General features: G+C 39.2%; 1 protein-coding gene across 1 annotated transcript in view; it reads right to left on the reverse strand.

Annotated features, from left to right (window-relative positions):
• Positions 1 to 20,886, reverse strand: part of LRP2 (LDL receptor related protein 2) — a 1,335,386-nt gene that overhangs the window by 406,561 nt on the left and 907,939 nt on the right. The window contains exon 54 of the mRNA XM_044075346.1: positions 8,578 to 8,755. Within this exon, the coding sequence (XP_043931281.1) occupies positions 8,578 to 8,755 (178 nt within the window). The remainder of the gene's footprint in view (positions 1 to 8,577; positions 8,756 to 20,886) is intronic.

Below are 20,886 nucleotides of genomic sequence, written 5' to 3' on the forward strand. Positions count from 1 at the left end.
TAGGGTGGACTGATAGTAAAGGGTTTTATCTGTTTTTATTTGCTTTTTGATCTTATTGCGCAGTTCAAGGAATAATTGCCTATTAGAGGGGTGATTTGTTAGGCGCCAGTGTTCCCAAGACTTATCGCTGCTGTTCATTAGAACCCTGGTGCTTTTTTGTAGCCAGGGGGAGCTCTTAGTTCTGACTCTGACATTTCTTATGAGGTATGCGTGTTTAGGATGTTGAGGAAGGTGCTGTTGAAGAAGTGGACGGCTTCATCTAGATTGAGGTATTTTAGTGGTGACCAGTTAACATTTTAGAGTGAAGAGATAAAGGAGTGAGGGTTGAAATTTGCTTTGTTTCAGATTTGTTTATGGATCATTACACTGTTTACATGGTGTCTTAGTAGGAATGTTGGGAAATGGTCACTGAGGTAGTCAGGTAGACAGCCCGCTATGTAAGGGTGAGGGTATTTGTTAACTAGGATTCAAGCAAGAATTATATGATTGTTAGGGTTTTTATTAAAATGGGTAGGATATTGTATTAGTTGAGAGAAACCATGAAGATTTAGGTGGATGGCTGGGTGATTGTTGCTACAAGATAGCCAGCTGATATTAAAGTCGCTAAGGATAATGGTTTCCTGGGGTAGAGAATGACTAGTTCAGGATGTTTTTTAGGGGTGATATATTTTGGCCTGGTGGGAAATAGCACCCTATGATGTTGATTGTTTTATTTGGGTTGAGTTTGAGATTGGCATATAGGATTTCTTCATTGTGAATCTGGGGAGCAGACTTGTTGAGACTTTGGATATTGAGATGGTGTTTAAACAATAGTGCTACACCACCACCTTTCCTGGATAGTCTATCTACATGAAGGATGCTGTAGCCAGAGGGGAGTATTTCTTCACTTTTGATGTGAGGTTTGAGCCAGGTTTCAGTTAGGATCAGAATATCAGGAGAGAACAAGTTTATGTTGGCATGTAGGTTTTGGGTTTTATTGCGTGTGCTTATGATGTTTAGACACATGATGAGAAGGTCAGATGGCTCTTTGTTGGTTGTGATTAGAGAGATGGGGAAGTAATTTGAGGTGGGGTTAGTGATGGTGGGACCAGGGTTTGGGTGGATGTCTCTGCTGAGGGCTAGTTTAGAGAGGGTAGCAGAGATTCGTTTTATATACGTAGTAAAGAACCTGTCATATTTTAGGGATATTTTTGTTTGGATGTGGTAGGTGTTTGGTAATTGAGTGGATGTATTGGGAAGAGGTTTTTTTGTGGCTGGGGAACTGTAGTTATATAGTGAGGGTTGGAAAGAAGTTGATGAGAGGATGCAGTGTAAATGGTTGGGAGTTATTACTGTAGAGTCCTGGTAGGATGTAAAGTGAGAAAGAAGTATGCAGGTAAGGAGTGTAATCATGTTAGGTAATAGCATAACTGTGTCAGGTTAGATGTGTAAGAAGAAAGGATGGTGCTGTATGGGGGGAGGGGAGCACAGAGGTTTGGCCTGATTGGGTGATACTTATGGGAGTGGCTATAGCTTAGAATAAATGTAGAGGTAGCAGAGGCGGGTGGGATTTTGGGGCAGGGTGGGGCATGAAGTGCCTAAATCCCAGCAAATGATAACAAGGTAAGTAGGTATCTCGTCAGTGCTTTTTTCCTTTTTTGTCAATTGTTAGGATTTTAGCAGGGAATTCTGGACTGGAAGGGCAAGAAGTGTGGCGGGATGGAGAGTTTTAGTAGTGGGTGATAGAGGAGGACTCAGCATTGGCCTGATCGAGTGTGCACTACCCTTACAGTAGTACAGAAGAAGTTGTAACACATACACTTTTTTTTCCTTTCTATTTTATTTTTGGTTATGAAGTATCACTGGACTGGAGCTCACGAAGACAATAGTCCGCAGGTCTTAGGTGGGTAGGGGTCAAATAAACCAGGCTGTTGAACAGGGAAAAATGTTAGGGAGAGAATAGGGTACAGAAGTTAGGAGATATGCGTTTGGGCAGTCTTGGGTAAAAGAAAGTGAAAATTATAGTTGCAAAAGGATAAAGTTCAATAAAACAGTAGTTAGAATAACCATAGTTAATGAACAAATGCAATTCTGCACTGAGACCAGTAGTGGCTTAGGATATCATGTTATGTGATCTATGCAACATAACAGTAAAGGCAGTCTTTAAACAATAGCAATACAGCACTTTTTTTGCAGTTAATAATACAAATACCAGTTCACTAGTGCAGTAAAACTTAACATTTGTAATGGTTGATGCATTGGAGCTTACACATCTGAAGACCGGGAACTGGCTATCACTAGCTAATAAAATACCTCTGTTCTAAACCCTGCAAATACATTTAATATCTACTTAGGTTCTCATATGCAATAAATGTACACAGCATTAAACAACTTGACAACATGGCCAAGCAGTATATGTATGAATTAGTGTATCAAGTATATTGCGAACTGTAGGAGATGCAAACAACAAATTAACAGATAAAAAACAGATAAAACTTACATAGTGGACACACTCAATCAGGTCACTGATTTAAAAATGACGCCTTGCATTGGGAGTATATGTAATATACTAGTGTGTGTCCAAGTCTGCCCTAATAAATAACTTCATCTAAGTAGGGATCAGAGAGGACTTTTTTTCCATTTTATGGTCATCACCTCTGCAAGGACTGCAGCCAAAAAGCCTTCATGAGAGAGATACCTACAGGGAGTCCCTAGACGTGGTTAACAAGAGCTAATCCTTCAGGTAATGGAACACTAAGAAAGTCTTCTTCTCCAAGGCTTTCAGTCACAAGGGCACTGAAAAAGGTCCCAATGGCAACATTTTGCCCTGAAAGTGATACTAAGACTAGACAGAAAGCATCACATGCGTGCACCCAGAATGCATGTGCCAAAAGGCATCCGTCACACCTTGTGACACTATCCAGGTTCCTACAGGTGTAGCAGCACAATCTTCTACAGGGTACCATTCCAAAATAAACATATATGATAGGCTGGTTTAAGTAACTGAGGTGGTCCAGAATGAAATGAAAATCATCTGTCCCTTCAGGAATGGGAATAGATGGGAGTAAAATCTCTTATCCTCCTCAGAAGCTAAAATAGCTTCTACAGTCTTTTTGAACAACATAATCCGAACCTATGCAAAGAATTCCATACAAATGGACTGATCTGCTAGATGGGTGCTTACTGGGGCACATGCTGGTGAGCTCCAGAACTTAGCCTAGACAGATCCTCTCTAGAGTCCACTAAGGTTTTGTGATGGTTTTCCAAGCTGGGAAGAATTGAAGGAATCCCCCCCCCCCACACACACACACACACACATATACCATGGGCAGTCACAGAGCAGAGTTACCAGGTGCTGAGCAGGCTAATCAAAGAAGCTAGCATCCAAGAACTGGTCTCTAAATTCATCTTTTAAGGAGGACAAAATCTGCCATGCTATCTATACAGGTACATATCAAAGACTGTGCCTCTACCAAAGCATCAACACAGTCAAAATTACATCAGAACCCATGAAATCCAACTGTCAAAGATAGAGACAATAAAATACCATGGGAGTCCTTGAGCTTTAATAGAGCTTTTCTTAACTAGATGGCACTGAAAATGGGTCAGGTAAGAAACAGCTGAGGACCTTTAACTGCAGCATGGTAGAGAAGTGCAATATCTTGGCAGGACTTTTCAAAGTCTTAAAATCCTTCCTTAGCAAAAATGTGACAAAATGTTGTGGCATTTATGATCTTTGCAGCACTGAAGAGATCACATGGGAGACAGGTCAGGAATGCTTTGTAAGTTGTTCTTTGTAGAGGCAGATGAAAGTGTACCTTCAGGATGCCTTGATGGTATTTTAATTGGCTGTCAGCAAGGAAAGGATAACACAGGGGTCTTCAGAATACTTCTCTAGTACCTCTACAAGGCACTTCTGAGGGAACAGATTAGGAGAGTGAAGCTAGTCCAAGCTGTTCCACATAACCACGGCAAAAATCACCAGACAAGGTTATCTGTATGAGATGTGGATGAGAGAATGACTCAGTGTCATTATCTGTAATGGATAATGACCTTAACAACCTCCAAATCATCTGGTAATGACCTTAACAAACTCCAAATCATCTCAGGATATAGACCTTGAGATAAAATCATGTCCTGCATTTGAGCTTACATGCTAAATCATTATTAGGAGAGTGCATGACAGACTAGAGAGAAATCTGTGCCAATCATGGTGTGGGCATCTAACCAACGTTCCTAAAATTATACCAGTCAATTATATTGCCACTGAACTTTAAACATCTATTAGATATTCAGGCTTTGAGATATGCATTTTTGAATTAGACTGCTTAAGGAGCCTTCCTTGACTTAAACCTGCTGGTCCATGCAGGCCGGGGGAAATCAGACCCGGGAAAAGAGGCCTTCATCAAAGTACCACATATCCATGACCACATGACTCAAAAGATTGCTCTCTGAAGAGACATTCATCAAAGTACCACATATGCATGACCACATGACTCAAATCACTGCTCTCTGAAGAGGTCTTCAAAGTACCACATATCCATGGCTACATGACTCAAAAGACTATTCTGTGACACCAGTCTTGCTGTTCACAAGCTTCATCAAATTATCTAGAGGCACAGCAATGCAAGTTGGAAACCAAGAGGGCACCTTCATAAATCCCTTTATACTCAAACGGAGGCTGAGGAATGATACAGGTTATATGCTAGTTATTGCTGTATGTGGACAACATAGATAATGTCTTAGATACTACTCAAAGAAAAGGCAGTGCTAAAACTTGTCATTAAACTAAGAAATTATATATCCTCTGCCAGTTGTTTCATCAGCTGCAGTACAGAAATCAAACATGTTTCCATGCTGTGTTTTCAATTTAGTATTTTTTTAACATCTTACACAGAAAACCTAAATTGTACCACAGTGTTTAAATGAACTCTTTTGTACTCCTTAGGTTTCACTTTAGATTTCCTTGCTATTTTATGTCAACAATACTATTTTAGTTCTGCATCAATACACATATTTGATTTGTGCCGTAACAACCTTGCATTTTTTACATTTCTATAAGTAACACACACAAGTACACTAAATTATGATGGCACACATTACAAGTGTGATAAATTATGTCAGAAAGTTAATTAATTACATGGAAGCATGCCTAACTGTGACTGTGTTGGTATGTTATCCAACACAATCATTTGAAAACTGATACTAGATGGATTCTTCAAAGTTAAATCTGTTGCAGCCAGTATACTATAAGTAAATTTCACTGACATTGTGACAAAAGGAGGTACTGCCAGCACAGCTAGCTGGAATTTTGTAAATAATTATATGTCATTTGTGAATATCAACATGATGTACATAAGATGCTTGTGTTACAAATGTATTAGAACTGTAAGTCATGTGCATATCAAACTGCTTGAAGGTATTTACAAAGTGCTGTTTGAAATGTAATCACAGTGTACCCTACTGGAAAAAGAACAGAAATGTGCATGCACTATTGTAACTGTTTAAATGTATATTTAACAGTGAAAACTGGAACACAGGAGGTTGTTGTATCTTTCGGCATTTCCCGGTTAGGGGTCGCCACAGCGGAACTCCGGTCCGCTAATGATTGGCAGTAGATTTTTACGTACCGAGTTGCCAGCCCTGACGCACAGCCTTCAACGAAGGTACGCCCATTCACGCATGTCTCCACACACAGGAGGTAAACTTCAGAAAAATAGCTGAAATTAAATTACTTTATGGCTATGCAATAAAAGATGATATCTTTCAGTTTCAATGCAGTAAGGAGACACAATATCTAAAACTAGGGAGCTTTCTGTATTGTCTTGGAAGTGTTTTATTCGATTTCCCAAAGATCTGAGGAAAAGCCCTTGTCCATGTATTTTCATGAGCAGATGCTAAATGCTACCAGCTGCAGCTGCCATCAATGATTGTTTTGGCGCCTGGGAACTAGAAGTCAGATGACAAGTAATGATATAATTCTGCAAGTTACCCAGCAGTAATATTTGAGATATTAATTTGAGAACTCTCAAAGAGAGAGAGCATTTTGTATTCTGGCTTGGCCCTGACAAGAACCATTCACCATACATCTGCCTTGCTCTGTAAGCAAGTTAACTAGGGTATAGTAATTCTCTTAGATTCATTCAAGAATACAGTGAAGCATTAGATGTTTTTCTTTATTTATTTGAGACTGTCCTACAATGTCGGTTTAAATATTTGCTGTGATTTTGAACTCTGACTTCATTTTAATTATATACTGAATATTTTCTTGTTATTTTATTTACTATTAAATATATTTAAACCTTTCATTGTGGCTGGTCTGTGTAGAGGTATATAAGTTCTGAGAGTACTTGCATATTTATTTGGCGGCACTGTGGGTCACTCCTAATAGCCTTGCTCTTGGTCAGACTACCATTTGTATTAATAATAACATCACACAGTAATATTTTTGGACACCCTTTGTTAAGGGCCTCAAAGTAGCTGATAAGGGGTTCTGGTGGCAGTGATAACTACCTTATAGTCTGGGCAGAAAGGAGCATAGCTAGTTAACCTGTGCCAGCCTTTCCCAGGTGTGTGTGTGTAAAACAAATCTCCAAGAGTGAGTGGGTCAGCTACTTTGGGCAGGAACATGAAGCACTGGTTCATCAGAGAGAGTGCTGGAGGACTTGGCTTGGAACCTTAGCTAAGGACTCAACTCCATAGCTGTGTCAGTGAGGAGTCTTATTAAGGATCCGGAGAAAGAGGGAGAAACCAGCCCCGGACTGACTGTGGTCTCTGTGTGCTTTTAAGGGAAATTGCACTTGATGCAGAGAGCTGCATCTGGAAATACTGTGTATACTTGTAATCCTCTCAGTGTATGTCTCCACTGATGACTGTAGTGAGGATTGAGACTCCTTGATTACTGATCCAGTGGTGGGTCAGCATAGACATCGATAAGGAAACTTACGTAATATTATTTCTGTTGAAAATACAGGTACTTGCACCTCACTAAACGACAGAGTATACCTTGCATTCCTTGAAAAGTATAACAAACAATAACAAACACCAAAGTTGCTGTAACTTGGAGAAAAATGTAGTTTTCCAGTTCTAGCAATTCAGTTAAAACAAAAATACTGTTTTTTTTTTCATTATAAATAGCATTTTAAACTAAATGTTAGATGGACTTAGAGGACATCATCTGCAAACAACAATGATTTTTCAAAGGAGTGAAAAATGCTCACATATAAAATAGTTAATACCACCATTAAATAAAATAAACTTTAGAATCCTGGTTTAGTGTCAGAAAAAAAATGTGTGTTTTAAAACTTACCAGTTTTTGTAAACTTGGTTATATCTGCATTCACTTAACATTTACAGGGCACAGTCATGTCTTAGTGCATACATTAATATGGAAGATGTGAAACAGAAGTTCTGTGCTTGGTACGATGCAATAGATGAGAAAATTTGGTGACTGACGTGCTTAAATGTATAATGTACACTGCTATTTCTGCAATATAGTCCTATGTACAATGATCACAAGACAAGTGATGGTACTAAATTTAGGGATAGAGGTATGTACTTTTTCCAGTACTATATTATACCTTAGTACCAGACAGATCCAGTAATAAAGTATATAAAATTAACATGTCTCTACATGGCATTAAAAGTTAAAAACAGTGTTTAACGAGTCAAAGATGGTAGGCTGAATTTACAGGTAAACATATTTAAAGCTAGTAGGTATTTATTAAGATGGTGACTACTGTAAGTATTGAAAATACAAGTATAAGGTAATGCACTATGGACGAAGAAATAAGAGTGCTGAGAAGATGTTAAGTAGGGACAGTTTAAAGGGCATAGGGTAATTTTAGTAAAGCAAGGAATTACTCCAAGCAAGTAAAGGGCGGTGGCCAAGACAAATAGCATGATGGATTTATTTGTCAGGGTAACTAATTCAAGGGGGGTTTGAGTCATTCTCCTACCACATAAATCATTAGTGAGAGAATACTCAAAAGTAATGTATAGTGTTCAGAAGATCACTCACAGTCAGGCAAATGAAAGTTACTGAGGAGTACAGAGAGAGATTATTAGAAAGTTAAATGGGATACAGAGGTTGAGCTATGAGAACAAATAAATAAATAAACCGAACATGTTTCATCTGGAAAAGACAGGAATACGATTTAAACATATCTAATATTAAAGTGAAATATAAAGATGACTAAGCTAAGAAAAGGAGACAACACAGGTAGGAAAAGATTCAGCCAACTCTGGAGGGCAGACTTAACAAAGGAAGTCTTTCTTTACTGAGGGAGTGATAGGTTAGTGGAATGCATTGCTTCAGAATTTAATACAGATTAATTCAAATGCTGAGATCTAAAACACATGGAACAGATATACTTGGGTAAAAGGAAGGCTAGGAAAGGCAGATACAAAGCTGGGGAGAACTGATTCACTTACACTGACTAGACAGACAGCCTTGAATACAGCTGTCACTTGGCATATGTATGCATATATATTTCTGAAGCTGAAAATTCATAATAAAAGAAAGCAATTCTTCATAATATTATTTATACTGTACCATTTAATAAAATGAAACATTCCTTAGTAATTTAGATACTGTACCGTTCATTATTTGTACATCTGTACTGAGTGCTGGAGCACATTGGCAGGCAATGACCAACACCACCGATTTGCACTGTCAAGAAGTTGTCAGGGCACTCGCAAGTATAGCCTTGGCCACCAGCTTTAATTAGACAAAGATGGGAGCAGCCACCATTGTTAGCTCCACAGGGGTTGGTTACTAGAAAAACAAAAAAGTAGATAACAGATAAGGTTATGCACACCAAAAGCAAAGTATACACAATTGTATTAAGAAGACCATACATGTTTTTAAGATATTGTCTGAACAGCACAATATCTGCAGCACTTAGCATTGCATTACAAGGCAGATATTGTTTAGAAAGCACATCATCTGCAGAGCTTATATGGCAATACAAGGTAAAATGATTTTATTACAAAAAAAAATCTATCCCAGATCATACAAAGTGCATAAGATAAAAGCAAATCCTGGTGCAAACTATCTGAATTAAAATGTTTTGCTACAACCCTTATAAGAAATATCAAAATTTTGAATTACTTTTAGTAAGTCTTGACTTGGTATGATTTTTTAAGAAAGATATAAATGTATACGTGCAGAAAGTACAGTTGTGCTAAATCTTACCATAACAGTAGATGTCCTTTTCTTCACTGTTGCAATATTTCTTTCAGCTGGGATTCCCTGCCTAGGGCAGCCCAATGTCTGGCCAGTATACCAAAGCCTTAGGTTGCTTTACAATACACAGTATGTCACACATATGCTCCTTGCATAGCATAGGGCATAAAGGTAATTTCTGGATGTACCATCTGCATAACTGATTGCTCCAGTAGGAACACCAGTTCAAGAAAAAGCAAGAGATAACCAGTACATTCAGAAGAGAAATGGACCAGGGGAGGAGGGAGGGAGTGAATACTGCAACAGTGAAGGAAAGGACATCTACTGTTTTGGTAAGATTTTACATAACTGTACTATGTCCTTCCATTCACTGTTGCAGTATTCATTGCATCTGGGAGAGTGCAAAAGCTCAAGAAGTAACTTGGGAGGAAGAAGGATCAGCAGAGCCCTCTAGGAAGTCATGAAGGATGGTCCTAGCAAAACCAGCTTTAGCTTTGAATATTCCATCCATCTTGTAGTGCACAGAAGTCCAGATAGCTGCCTTAAGAATAGAATTAGTATCCAAACCCTTGAAGAAATCACCAGAAGAAGTCACAGTTCTAGTAGAATGAGCCTTTACAGAAGAAGGAAGGCTTATACCATGAAAAGAATAGCAAAAAGAAATAGCTTTATAGATCCAAGAAGAAATAGTCTGCTTGGATGCAGCTAACCTAGGATGAAAAGAAATGAACAACTGATCAGATTTTTTGATAGACTTAGTTTTATCCAAATAACTTCTGAGCTGTCTAAGCACATGTGAAGTATGCAGCACCCTCACATTGGCAGATTGCAGAAAGGGGAAAAGTAGGCAGATGAATAGACTGATTAAGTTAGAACTCATTAACCACCTTAGGCATAAAAGCAGGATTGGTACGCAAGGACACCCTGCCCTTATGAAACACTAAAAAAGAAGGACAATCCATAAGGGCTTGAAGCTCAGACACCCATCTAGTGGAAGTAAGGGCCACAAAAGAGTCTTCTTCAAAGAGTAATGATGCAAGGAAGCTGAAAAGCAGCAGGCTCAATTTTGCTTGAGTCAACTTCTCCAAAATAAAATTAAGATCCCAAGGAGGAGGAGCAGGCTTCCTGGGAGGCCTATTATGAAGGAAGCCTTTAAGGAATTGTTTAGCTTCAAATCTAGAAAGCTAAAGCAGGAGATAAAGGCAGACAAGCAGAGACAGCTGATAAGTGAGCCTTAAGAAAAGGATAAGCCAACTCAGCATTGAGCAATTCACACAAATAAAAAAGAACCAAAGGAACATCTACAGAAAGTGGATCCAGGTTATGAGAGACAGACACCAAATAGAAAACCTCTTCATTTGGATAAGAAGGATTTCCAAATAGTGGGTTTCCTGGTCTCCTGCAGGACCCTAAGCACATCCTCAGGAAAAAAAATAAACTGTCGCTGTGGAATCAAAATCACCCACGATGTCAGTTGAAGAGTGAACAGGTGGGGATGGATGAGAGATCCCTTTTCTTGTGTGAGTAGGTCCACCCTGTTAGGTAACTTGTAATGATTGCCCTTGGCTAAATGCAGAAAAGGTGGGATCCAATGCTGTCTTGGCCGAAAGGGAGTTACCAACAAGAATTTGGGAGCGTCCTGCTGAATTTTCAACAGGAAGTTTGGAATGCGAGGAAGGTGAGGGAAAGCATAATGAAACATTCCCATTCAAGAAAAAGAGAGGTGCCCACCTTCCACACCAGACGACCTGGAACTCTGGCACAAAACAGAGGAAGTTTCTGTTCAGACAGGAGACAAATAGATCTACTTGAGGAGTATCCCACTGGTGGACAATGTACAGAAACATATCCCTGTAAAGCATCCATTTGTGGGATTAAGTTAAAGACGTGCTCAGAGTGTCTGCCACAATGTTTTGACCTGAGGGAATGTAAACTGCCTGAAGAGTCACTTGATACTGGACAGCAAGATCCCATACCAGGAGTGCCACCTGGCAAAGAAGGTAAGATCTAGGCCCCCCTTGTTTTATATACCACATCACTGATGATCAAGAGGTGGTGTTCCAACTTGTGGCAAAGAAGTTCTGAGGATGGAACATCCAGAAGTCACCTATATGCCCTATGCGGTGTGACAAGCATACATATAATGTATGGCATACCTTAAAGCAACCTAAGGCTTTGGCATTATGGCTGGACGTTGGGCTGCCCTAGGCAGGAAATCCCAGCTGTAAGGAATGCTGCAAATGTGACATGAAAGGACATCTGGTTATTGCGGCCTATTGATATATTCTGCCCTCTCCTTCACACAGTGATCCATCTTTTGTGAATTTATGTGCAGTCCTGTCCAAACAGAATGATCACCCTCTCTTCTTTAATGTGGAAGTCAATGCCTGCAACCGGTATCAGAAACAGCACAAATAAAAATGACATTACCCCTTTATTGCTGCCTAATAGCATGCTTTTTTCAGTTTTAGCAAATGAACCACTAGCTAAGAAAAAGGCTTTTTTTTTTAGATTTCATGATGGTAAATGAACTGGTGATCATGATCGTCACACAGTTTGTACTTATATTCTGTAAAATTTGCTTTTTCAAAAGCATCTTTGAATAAAGAAAAAAAAACTAACTGCCATGTAGAAGGATGTGCTCTGTGCACTTTCAGCCAAATTAACTAACTTCTCTATCACTGTATGTTGGTGGATTTTGATGAACTTTGCTTGCATACTGAAATTATCACACAGACAATAGTTCAGCTACTGAACTGTCATAGAAATAAATTACTTCCTTCCATATAAAGTTTCATAATGCTCAGCTGACTTAATTTCTGGGACATGTGCCACCTTTCTGCATATACATTGGTTGTGCTTCCTTTATAGAAAAGTGTACAAAAGCACCTCTCTCCAAATGTGCCATTCTTATATCTTCCAAAAACAAGTAATGGAAATACTCACAGTGCAGCAAATATAGCACCTTGATACATATCAATATTTTTCTAAAATGCAGCTTGGTTTTCTGCTCGTCTATATACCATAGTCTGTCAAGCTCTGGTCAGATCTGTGACACAGGGTGATAAACAACACACTATAGTGCAGATGGTCAGAATTCAGTTAGCAGCTTGGGTGTCTGTAGAAGCTGGGAGAGGTGAAGAGGAGGTGGCTCTGGTTCACCAGCTGAGTAACACCTGGTGGGAGAGCTACATGTTGCACACGCAAAGCAAAAACTTGAGGGTATATGCTCCTAGCGTGCATAGCATGCAGCCATGATTGCATGTGGATGCCTGCTCCCTGAGGGTGGTAGCATCTGTGGAGCTTGTGGCAGGGTCATGAGGGTAGAGGAGGAGGCTTTACTGGAGGGACAGGTAAGTTGTTCCATGGGACTTGAAAGCTGGCATGCTCCCTACCACCAAATTCGCATTGAGGGGCACAAATGGGTCAATTGTGCTATCCAAGTGGGAATAAAGGGCTGTAGGCTGTTGCCAACCATGCAGAGGCCTGGCTGTTCCAACACAGGACAAATGGGTGGAACGGGTACAGGCAGAAGAGTTATAACCATGTGAAGAATAAAAAAAGAAAAAAGAGCTGCCAAGTTCTGTCTCACTGACATACACTCCTGGAAAATCTACTTATAAAGGCAAGATGTGATGTGAGTGGAGGAAATAGTCTGTAAATAAGTTCTCTCAGTCAGACACAAAATGTTGTAGATAAACAGTGCAAGTTTTGACCTGGCCTGGCCCAGACACTGAAGAGATGTACTGGTTTGGTGCTATAGTTCCAAGGGATCAAATAATATCATAAAAATGAAGTCTTGTTTTCTGAAGTTATACTATGCAGTGGTGGTGCTGCGGTAGCGTTGTCACCTCACAGTAAGACATTGTCCTGTTCGATTCTCAGCTATAGCATCTTCTGTGTGGAGATATGCATGAATGGGCATACCTTCGTTGAAGGTTGTACGTCAGGGCCGGCAACTCTGCACATAAAAATCTACTGCCAATCATTAGCGGACCGGAGTTCTGCTGTGGCTACCCCTAACCGGGAAAAGCTAAAAGACACAACAACAACAACAACTATGAGATGTGTTTTGTTGATCAGTACTTTTTCATATACCATTTAGTTATCCAACAACTTACTTAGGGTTGTAATTGATTTCTGAGACAAGTATTATGTAGATGAATTTATATTTACTTTCTGACAATAACTTTCTTAAGGATTTAAGGGATACCTGAGATTTATATTACTTAGATAAATTAATCTTTACTTTCCCTGTTTATGCACCTAATGATGTATCAGCCAACCTGAAGTCTGATTATTAAATCATATAATACAGTAAGTCAACAAACTGCACACTGCTAAATCCCAAAATGTTTCAGCTATACAGCAGAAGATATACAAGTTGGTTCCTTCTACTGTTATGTTATCAGACACTAGACAATGCACACGTTTTTACAATCTGAACCAATGTGTTGCTCAGAAAGAAACATGACTGGACTGCCTGCTAGGATAAATAACATAATGATTTATAAAACAGGAGTTCCAGGAGACAATAAGGAACCTTTGTATGCTCCTCATGTTAACAGGAAAACAATGTCTTGCAAAAGGTGGGTGCTGTTATCTGAACAGAGATGAACACACATTTCTTTTCTTGTCAGTGCACTTTCTTACTCAGGTCACTAGCTTAGAACAAGGCATCTGTGATATGTTTAATACCCTATTGTACAGCCCTATCTTACAATAACCACAATTGAAATGCTGCCCTTACTGGTGATGCCATGATTGGACATAGGTGTCCTATTCCTGGCCACATAACTCTAGGGATTTTACCAGTCTTTGGCCCTTAACTGCTCCTGTGTGTTACAGAAATAATCTAATGACTCTGTTGTCAGGTTCTGGTGAAGCTCTGGTGGGTGAAATGGGAGGTTCTGAATATCTGGAGATGCATGGACAGTGTCCCTGTTACTACTGAGCATAATGTTGATTTTTTTTTTGTCATGCAAAGCAGACTAGCTTTCCTCTGAAAATGCCTGACAGCTTCAGAAATCTGACAGAAAAGATGGACAGCTGCCTCTGCCAAATTCCTATGAGGAAAGACTTGTACTTGCATCAATGATTATTACAGTGATCACATATGTATACAACTTAAAATATTCATATAGACTGCTCAATTAAAATTGTTTTAAAGGTCTAAAATGTATTTGTCAAGAAGTTTTAAAAAGCAACAGGACTTTCAGAAAATGCTTAGATTGTTTATTATGTTACTGATGTTGATTAAAACCAAGTTTCATCCTATCTCCTCAGAGTTCATAGGTTCATAGGAGATTACTAAGCTAATGGCTTAAGAGCCCTTACAAGCCTAACCAATATTACTCAATAGTGCCCAATATATGGCCCCTAGGGGCAAGAAGATGGCATGGGTTTGTGCCTGTGCATTGAGTATCTTACAGATTGCACCTGTCTATAAGGAACATAGGCACCACCCTAGGTGTGAATTTGCAATTCCCTGTCCATTAATCCAAAATGCATTTGAAGAGGGCTAGGGAAGGGCTATGTTTAATGTGAATAGGAAGCCTTTTCCAAAGAAGGGGCAATCTCTAAGATGCATATGTTTCTCCAGCATGATTTGTTTGAGGCGCTAAGTTTAGATCCCTTGATCTGGTGACTCTCATGCTGTTTGACTTACAGATGAATAACCGCTCAATCAGGGCTGGATTTGTGAGAGCCTTGTAGGTCAGGTATAGGTCACCCTTAATAGTAGATAGGAGAGTAAAGGGATATGGCTTTTAATCTATCTGCATAGGACATGTTGTTTACACCCTACATTTTCTTTGTGAGGAATCTCTGAGGTCATTCCCGCTGCTCTAAGTGCCAAGTCAAGTACATGCCAGATGGTGCTTTGTATTCCATTATTGATCTAATGAGGGCAGAGTACAGCAGAGCTATAATTTCTTTGGCTCTGGATGATATACATGTACTTATAAGTTGTGCCACATAGAAGGACTTCCTCCCCACTGTGGACACACGGTGGTCAAAGTTCAGGCTACTCTCTATCTGTGAGGTTAGATATCTTACCTCTGAGTCTACTCCTAGGGGTCATGTGTACTACTGATGTTGTAATTTGCAGGGGTATCTGACTTCCCAAAGGGAATAATAATGCATTTTTACATTTAGTTTTAGGCCATGGTTCTAACATCAATCATTTGTCTGAGTTAGGCCATCCTGAAAGATATCTACATCATTGTGGGATTTCATGATTGCCCCTAGCTTGCATTCCTTGGCAAACTTTGTCATCCAGAGCCCTTCCACAATTGCCTTAACTTCAGAGAATTACACTCTGAATATGAGTAGTCTGAGCACTGAGCCCTCTGGCACACCACTAGTAAATGGCCTCTTGCTGAATCTGGATTCACCCACTTTAACAAAATGTATCTTGTCCATGAGCCAACTGGCTATACATCTGGTGACATAGGGATTTATGCCCTGTTTTTTTGAGTTTATTTATAATACCTGAGTGGGGAATTGTGCCAAATGCCTTGGGTAGGTCAATGTAGGCTGTATGTACTGTTTTACCCTCATCTGCGGCCATAGTGACTTTCTCAAAAAAATCCACCAGATTCAGTATGCATGATCTGCTCTTGACAAAGCCAAATTGACTCGGGACCAGTGTTTGGAGGTTTCATATGTCATTATTTCTCAGGTCCATGATTATTCTTTCCATGGCCTTTCATATACACACACACATATATATATATATATATATATATATATATATATATATATACACACACACACACACACACACACACATATACACAGAGAGGTATAGATATAGATATGAGAGTAGTCAGACTTATGGGTCTGTGATTCCATGGATCAGTAGATGGTCCCACCATTATGCAGACGGACTACTGCTGCTCTCCTCCAATCTATTGGAACAAAGCCGGTCCAGAAGCTGTGGTTAAACAGAGATCCTAATGGGCTTAATAAGCCCTGATTTAAGCTGTTTAAAGTGGTAGATCAGAAGTGTTTTTTTAGCTTTAGAGAGTACAGTGGCAACCTGTTCTTTGGTGATAATTTGCAGTGGAGTGCTGGAGGGTATTTCTTGGGGGAGAACTGGAGGTGATGGGGAGGTGAAATTTGAGATAAATTTGTCAAACAGGAGATTTGCTATAACTTCTGGCTGAGTATAGATGATGCGATCTACGACTAATTCTGCACATTGCTGGATGTTGTCCTTAAGACTGTGGATATAACTGAAAAATACCTTCTGGTTATCCTTTGCCTTGGTAGCTATTTTTACCACAAAGTCTGCTTTCAAAGACTTGACTACTTCCTTGGTTTGCTTATTTAGACTAATGAGAGGCTTTTTGTTCTGTTGGGTACATTCCCTCTTACTTCTCAACAATATTTTCTTTCATTTGTTGTACAACCTATTAATACCTGGGGTCCACCAGGGTGGCTTGTTTTTGCGGTTTGACCTGGGTTTATTTTGGTCTGGTACTGGCATTTCTATGCTGTTGTTTATATGGTCATACATGGATATTGTGTATGCCTCTGCATGGGTTACTGTGCTTTCTGGATTTGGGAGAACACGGGGGAGCTATGCCCAACTCATTATAGCCAAGTGCACCTCCAGGCATTTCTGCAGTTACCTCCTCCTGCACCTCTAGGTGTCAAACACTGCTTGCTCATATTTGCATTAATAACTCCAAAACCTTGCTACATACAAGTTATTAGAACATTTTTTCTTGAAGCATACATTATTGCAAACACATTTGTATTGATATTTGACCTCTGTCAATGAGTATTTGTTAGAACTGTAAGGTGATAACTTATTTTTTTAAAGGCTCAAGCCACACCCACTGGGAGTTAAAGGTACACACAAGAGCTGAAATGGAGGGAATGAGTTAATTAGGATAATTTACTGTTAAGAAGTTCTTAAAGTTTTAGGGGTCAGGTGTGGGGACTAGTTTTACCTTTATTTCAAGGGAAACTGTTTTGTGACCTGATCTTACCAGTGAGGACATCACACTAGGAGGGTGCAGCACTCTCACATTTTCAGAAGTACCAAATCTAGGATATTTATTCCCCTGCGGAGAGTACAGACGAGCTGCTCTAGGACATTTGAATTTACAAAGTCAAGGAATCTTTGGGTCTGCATTGACATGAAGAAATAAAATGAGGCCGTGTTGCAAACGTAACTGATATGAAAAGGAAATCCGTGTAAGAATAGAGAAAAACAACCAAGAGGTCACTTGTTTAATTGACCATGGGACTACTTATTTTATTTATTTGTCCTTTGTTAACTGGGTTGGTCCACTGGGCTGGTGGCCCATTTTCGGTGGAGACACGAGAAGAAAGCTCCATATAAAGAATACAAGTTAACAAAAATGTATAGCAATACTACAATCCTGATAATCAAAGAAATGTGGTGCGAAGTATCTACAGAGCTATACAATAAATACATATGTGATATAAAAGATATAATATACATAGTATCATGAAGTCATTAAATAAGGACAATCAACAATTAATAGCTGGATATAAAAGCAACAAGTACATTTATGATCTAGAGAAATTGGGTGGGTTATAGTTAGGTGGGGTGGTGACAAGTACAAGATGGAGAGGTAGCCAGGTAACTCTTCAGTTCTCTTTTAAAAATATTGGGAGAGTGGCTAGAGTGTAGATGATTAGGGAACTTGTTCCAAGTTTGAGGCATATTGCATTTGTAAAGTAGTTTGCCTATGGTTTTATTGGGTCTGTAGGTGTCCAGTAGGTTTTGGTCAGTACTGCGGAGGGATCAAAAAGGTTTATAAGGGGATAAGATAGTAGATAGGGAGGTGCAGTTGGCCGGTTTATATAGTAAAGAATGAGTCACTTGAAGCTGAGATAGTAGTAGAAGTTGAGAGAATTCAAGCCATTGAATTTGTTTGAGGGCCAGGCAATGGTGAGATTTGTATGGAAGGTTGCAGGCAAATCTAGCTATGTGGTTGTATGTCTGATTGAGTTTAGTTAAAAGGTTTGCTTGGAGGTGAATAAAAATAAGGGAGGCATAGAGAAGGCAAGGGAGGAGGAAGGGTTGGGCAGGCGAGGTCCTACAAGCAATAGGTAAGAATTTTTTGTTTATGTACAACAGTCCAATTTTTGGTTGGTCTTTTTTATGGACTGTTGTATGTGAATGTCAAATTACAGTTGATCACCAAAAGAGACCCACAGCAGTTTGGTATGAGAGTCTGAATGAATTATTGCGCTATCTACGGAAGAGAGAGAGAAGGATGTCGTAAGACTGGCTATTGATTTTGGGCGAAAGAGGAATAGCTTATTTTTTGGGGAGGGTTAAGGATAAGTTGGTTATTGATTAGCCAGTGTTCAATAGTGTTAAATGAGGTTTGTGTCAGGCAGTGTAGGTCAGTAGGGTTGTTGGCGAGAGTGATACGAGTAGAGTCGTCTGAGTATTGGATTAGAGTAGATGTGCAGCAAGCAGAGTGAAGGTTATTAGTAAAAATATTAAAGAGAAGGGGCCTAGGATGGATCCTGGGGGAACACCTGTGTTGATAATTAAGAAGGGAGAGCAGGTGGACAGCCATCTAACAGATACCTGCCTGTTAGTAAGATAGCTAGAGAACTAGTTAATAGTGGAAGCAGAGAGGTTGAGTTCAGTTAGTTTGTTAAGAAGCTTAGGGTGGGAGACAGTGTCGAATGACTACAAGAATGAGAAGAAATATTGTCTTGGATTTAATCAATTCTGTAGAACATGTAGAAGAAAACAATACTATGCAAAGATTTGTACAAGGCAAACAAGTGTGTTCAAAACTGTAAATGTTTTTGAACAGACAGACATATATGAAAATAAGTTGCTGGATTATGGAAATAAAAAAAATCATTTATTGCATTGAAATCTGAAAATGTTTCTAAAGCATTTGAAGCAATGAGGTAAGAATGTAAGTCAGATGTTTGACAAGAAACAGTGTGAAATAATGAATAAAATGTTGAATTTAAACTAGATATAGCTGTAGAGTGCATTTACACACATTATACTGTCTGAAAAAGGCTAAAAAAAATTCAAAAGAGAACTGCTTGTACAATATGATCATGTCCACCAGGTGGCATAACTGACTAAAAAAAATTGATATGGATACAAAATTTATGAAGTCCTTTCTCAGACTGCAAAACTTAATGAAGCAATGAATAGTAAAACAAATTTAGTGAAAAAACAAGGAGTGCACATGTACAAACTCAGTCACACATTAACAGTGACACCCCAGACACTGTGTAGCTAAAGCAATGATATCCTGGTTTGTTATGTGGGTAAATATTGCCAAGTCAAGATGTGCCATGCTGATAGACTCCTACCCAAGAAGACTGAAAGCTGTAATTAAATCAAAAGGTGCTTTAACAAAATATTAGTTTAAGGGTGTGCACACTTATACAATCAGCTGATTGTACGTTTTTTATTTTTTATATTTTTCCCCTAGACACTGTGTAGCTAAAGCAAAAATATCCTGGTTTATGTGAGCAAATATTGCCAAGTCAAGATGTGCCATGCTGACAGACTCTTACCCAAGAAGACTGAAAGCTGTAATTAAATCAAAAGGTGCTTTAACAAAGTATTAGTTTAAGGGTGTGCAAACTTATGCAATCAGCATATTGTACGTTTTTTATTTTTTAATATTTTTCCCCTAACATATTTGATTGTTTTTCAATTGAATTGTACAGGTTATAGGTCACATTAAAGGTGGGAAAAGTTTTGAAATGATTTATTGTGGTGTAATTTTTTTATATCACAAAAACCTGGCATTTTAACAGGGGTGTGTACACTTTTTATATCCACTGTAAGTGCCTACAAAGTTGAATGCAAAAAGTATACAGTGTACTTAGTTGTAGCAGCATAATTTGTATGAGATAATTAACTATTCATAGCAGGTGTTGCATTAATGCCGGTGGCAAAGGTCTCAGCATTGGTATCATTATTGTATATGACCATAATCTCAGAAGCACAATGCAGCAATACACTGAGCTTATTGTGAAAGATGTTACATGCACTGAGGTTGAAGATATAACAAACCTACTGGTTGACAAATTCAGTTCAAACTTTACTCACCTCACCCTTCCATCTATCCCACGGAATATAACTGAAACTGACTCACTGCCAGCTGTCACAAAACTAAGTCATAAAAGTGCTATCAAAGCTAAAAAAATACTACATTGATGAGTCCTGGTAATACTCATGGATGTGTCTTAACCAGCATGAAGCACAATTTAATGCCCTGATAGCGCTGTTTAATCTCCGCCTCCATGTGGTTTTGTACCATGTGAATGGAGAACAGCTACAGTCATTCCCCTGCACATACCTCTCAAATGTTCAAATTTTCATATTTGGAGCAGATGAAGCACAGTTTAACAATCCCTTGACAACACTATTCAACCTCAGCTTCCATGTAGGTTTTGTACCATGTGAATGGGGAACAGCTACAGCCATTCCCCTTCACATACTTCTCAACTGCCCAGATTTTCACCTCATATTTGTAGTCTGCTCCTCATAAAACTTATGTCACTAAATAATAACATACATTTGAGTTTCAAACTTCATAGCAGGGGTGGCGCAGGACTGCAGCCCCCCCCCCCCCCAGCTGAAAAAATAAACCAGCAACGAGTCCAGGAACAAACTGCATGCATGCATGCTCGGCAGTTCAATTTCCGGAAGTGCACGCATGCATGCTGGAATCCGGACTGGT

The sequence above is a fragment of the Protopterus annectens genome, chromosome 6.part1 (assembly GCF_019279795.1).
Source record: "Protopterus annectens isolate FY-2018-M chromosome 6.part1, PAN1.0, whole genome shotgun sequence".
NCBI classification, from domain to species: Eukaryota; Metazoa; Chordata; order Ceratodontiformes; family Protopteridae; genus Protopterus; species Protopterus annectens.